This window comes from Gouania willdenowi, chromosome 17 (genome assembly GCF_900634775.1).
Source record: "Gouania willdenowi chromosome 17, fGouWil2.1, whole genome shotgun sequence".
NCBI lineage: Eukaryota > Metazoa > Chordata > Actinopteri > Blenniiformes > Gobiesocidae > Gouania > Gouania willdenowi.
The window spans coordinates 2,140,852-2,144,349 of NC_041060.1; the positions used below are offsets into that span (position 1 = coordinate 2,140,852).

The window sequence follows — 3,498 nt, forward strand, 5'->3', positions numbered from 1 at the left end:
TAGGTCTATATATCTATCTACCAATAGGTCTATCTATAGATCTATCTATCTATCTATAGGTCTATATATCTATCTACCAATAGGTCTATCTATAGATCTATCTATCTATTTATAGGTCTATATATCTATCTACCAATAGGTCTATCTATAGATCTATCTATCTATCTATAGGTATATATATCTATCTATCCTTTCTTCCTTTCTCTCTGGTCGATCAGCTTCTACTTTCTATAGGTCTAGATTAATGTAGCTGTGAGAGAGACGTTAGATTAGATAATAGTGATTTTAATCAATCTCTCCTGTAATATGACCGTCATTCACAGCAAATGATACATGTGTTCAGCTTCTAACTTAGTGCTATCTACGTGGAATCAACTATATCACTGACATGATACATGTGTTCAGCTTCTAACTGCATGTGATCTATGTTTCTCCACAGTTGTCACTGTTCTTCCCGTGCGTCTACAGTGTGTGTAGTCTCTTCCTGGTCATCGTTCCTCTGTTTGGAGACACACAGAACTCTCTGATAGGGATCGGCATCGCCCTGTCGGGGGTGCCTGTCTATTATGTGACTATCTACCTGCCTGACACGAGGAGGCCCAAGTTCATCCACAGGCTCAACAGTAAGATTATCAGCATCAATCAATACAGATACAAATGATCTACTTTAATCTGAACTGATGCAGTAGCTTTGTGCAGAAAACAGGGCAAACGCACAAAACAACAACAGAGATACACAACATGAATCCACACACACACACAATAAAAATTATAGCCGCACTCAGTGATAAATGGCCCTCGCCTTCGATGCACCGCCTACACATGTTCATACAAAGACATAATAACAGTGAATTTTATACTGTCAATGCATTATTATTGATTTGTTTAGACAGAAATGTACTATTGAGATATAAACTTAGTACAACAACAAAAATCATAAATATGTCTAACACATCCAAGAACAATGCTGGAGTTGTGATGGGAGTCATTAAGAACATAGCGATTATATTTTGTTCAAGAAGTCGTTGACATTTGCCTTTAGACGATCATCCAATCATTATTTTTTCAATTGCGTTACAATAAGGTCCAAGCTCTTTACAAACAGCGTACATGGAGCGGACACGGATAGGATCCGGCTACCCCAGCCTCATCATACACTTAGTATTCTGTACAAACATGCACCCGAGTTCAGGAGCAAGTCTATATTATGTGGGGCGAGTATGAGTAATAGTATGAGTAGTAGTAGTATTAGTAATAGTATGAGTAGTAGTAGTAATAGTAGTATGAGTAATAGTATGAGTAGTAGTAGTAATAGTATGAATAGTAGTAGTTGTTGTAATACTAGTAGTAATAGTAGAAACCCTGGCTATACTTATCCAGATTTGTAGTACAGCCCCAAAATGAAAACAAAAATACACAAAATACAGTAAAAATCTACAGTATGAAAGCTCAGATTGGTCTTTATTTCAGATGCTACCATGAATGTTGATCATGTGACCCTCAGATCAGATACAATCACATATTCGTGGCCCTGCTGTGATAAAAGTTGTCCATCTCTGGTTCACTTCTCTGTAAATATTCACACGTTTCTTCCTCCTCCTGCAGACTTGGTCACCAGATATGCACAGATGTTGTTCAGCTGTTGTCTGGCTGAATGGGATGATGATGATGATGCTGAAGGTGAAGCTAAAGCACAGTGAGATGCTGAGCGACTCACTGACTCATTGACTCACTGTGAAGAGAATCGACTCTTCCACTGACCATCATGAAGAAAGCAAACTGCAACGTGCACATGCAGTGAACTTTTTTTTTTATGACTTTTTTAATCTTACACAGGGATTTTAATGAAAATGTAACAGCTTCTTTGTGCGTGTTCGCTGTGTGAAATTATATGAAACATTGGCACAGGGACCTGTTCATGTTGTAGAGTCAGTGTGTGTGCAAACATGCAAGTGAAAACAATCATTGCGTATATCATGTACTTTTATTATCATCATGTTTTATCTGGGTCACACACACACACCGTTTCTGTGTGTGTGTGTGTCTTGTTGGTGTGCAGACGGTGGGACTAGATATCATGGCTCCGCCCCCTGATATTTGAGAGGTAGATAAACAAAAACACTTCATGGAAACCGACTCACTGACCCCTGATGAGTTTGTTCTTCATCTTTCATGGAAAACACATTGTGATTAAATGTGATATCAACTTATAATTAATCTCTACTACTAATCAAGCAAAAAGGCTCACCAGAACTAATAAGGGGCAAATGCAGGCTTCCCATTGGCTTTCGAAAATATTACAACCAATCAGGGAGCTGGGTTTGGTGATAATCCCTCTTACTTCATTTGCATTTTTTATAGTGAATGTTTGGCTTTACGAGTAAATAGTACAGTGCCCGTCAGATGTATGTATTCATATAGTGGGAGGGGCTTAAGCAGAGTTGTCAATAATGGCCAAATGAGTATGTGTTTGAAGGTTGGATGAACAAAGAGGTGTACATACTCTATTGTTATAAAGGGGTTTATGTGCAGGTGTAAAGTAAAATAGTGTGTGAGATTTCCCTGGTTTAATTCTATGGGACATGTGAATGATAAAGTTTGTACCAATGCAGCGGTTTAGGTAGAATCTGATAAAAGACATACATTTATACAAATAAAACTATTTATTTAGCATTTAACATTTCTTAGTACAGGGGTGCTTATCTTTGTGTGTGTGAAAAGATGTACAGCATAACGCAGAGAAGATGATCACTCAACTGGAAAGTGACTGCACACGCATTACGCACACAAGCGCATCAGCCACACATGCACCTACTTGTGTGTTTGTGTGTGACTCGCAACCTGTTGCCGTGTCGGACTCTCTCCATCTGTCCTCCGCGCGCACACGCACACACACCAGTCATTGCAGGCCAATAACGTCCGGGAACTATTTGAGTCTTTTTCTTTTTTCACCTTTTTTTCCTCTTTTCTTTGTCTGCACATGCTGTCAAAGGTCAACACTACAAGTGTAATCTTTTTAAGACAGCAATGCATGTTTTGTTATTGCAATTAAATAAATGAATTTATTTTATTGCATAATTTTGACCACCACCAGCCCTCCCTAACGAAGGGTAAGAAACACTTTATTATAGGGAGGATATAAAAAGGGAGAGCAGTGTTACACCTCGGTGGAGGGGATGGGGGGAGGGGGAAGGGAGCAAGGAGGAGAGACTCAAGGTAGGATTTTATGCGGCCCCCCAAAGTAAATGTACAAAATGACAAAAGTACACAGAACAAGAGCAAAAATACAAAGAATTACAACATACATACAGAAAATACAACAAAAATGAACAAAACGACAACAGTAATAAATAAAATTACTCAGAACAAAAGTACACCAAAACACTAGAAAATCATGTAAAATGACTGCAAACTCACAGTACTAACAAACAAGCAAAACGACAACAAAAAAACGCAAAATGCACAAAAGGACTACAGAAATGTACAAAATGCCTCACA

The 3,498-nt window shown here is 38.4% G+C and overlaps 1 protein-coding gene across 1 annotated transcript in view; it reads left to right on the forward strand.

The window, feature by feature from the left end:
• LOC114479622 (Y+L amino acid transporter 2) overlaps positions 1-2,136 on the forward strand; it is a 9,870-nt gene extending 7,734 nt beyond the window's left edge. Inside the window, exons 8-9 of the mRNA XM_028473385.1 lie at positions 440-623; positions 1,606-2,136. Of these exons, the coding sequence (XP_028329186.1) occupies positions 440-623; positions 1,606-1,700 (279 nt within the window). The 3' untranslated portion in view covers positions 1,701-2,136. The remainder of the gene's footprint in view (positions 1-439; positions 624-1,605) is intronic.
• The last annotated feature ends 1,362 nt before the right edge of the window (positions 2,137-3,498 follow it).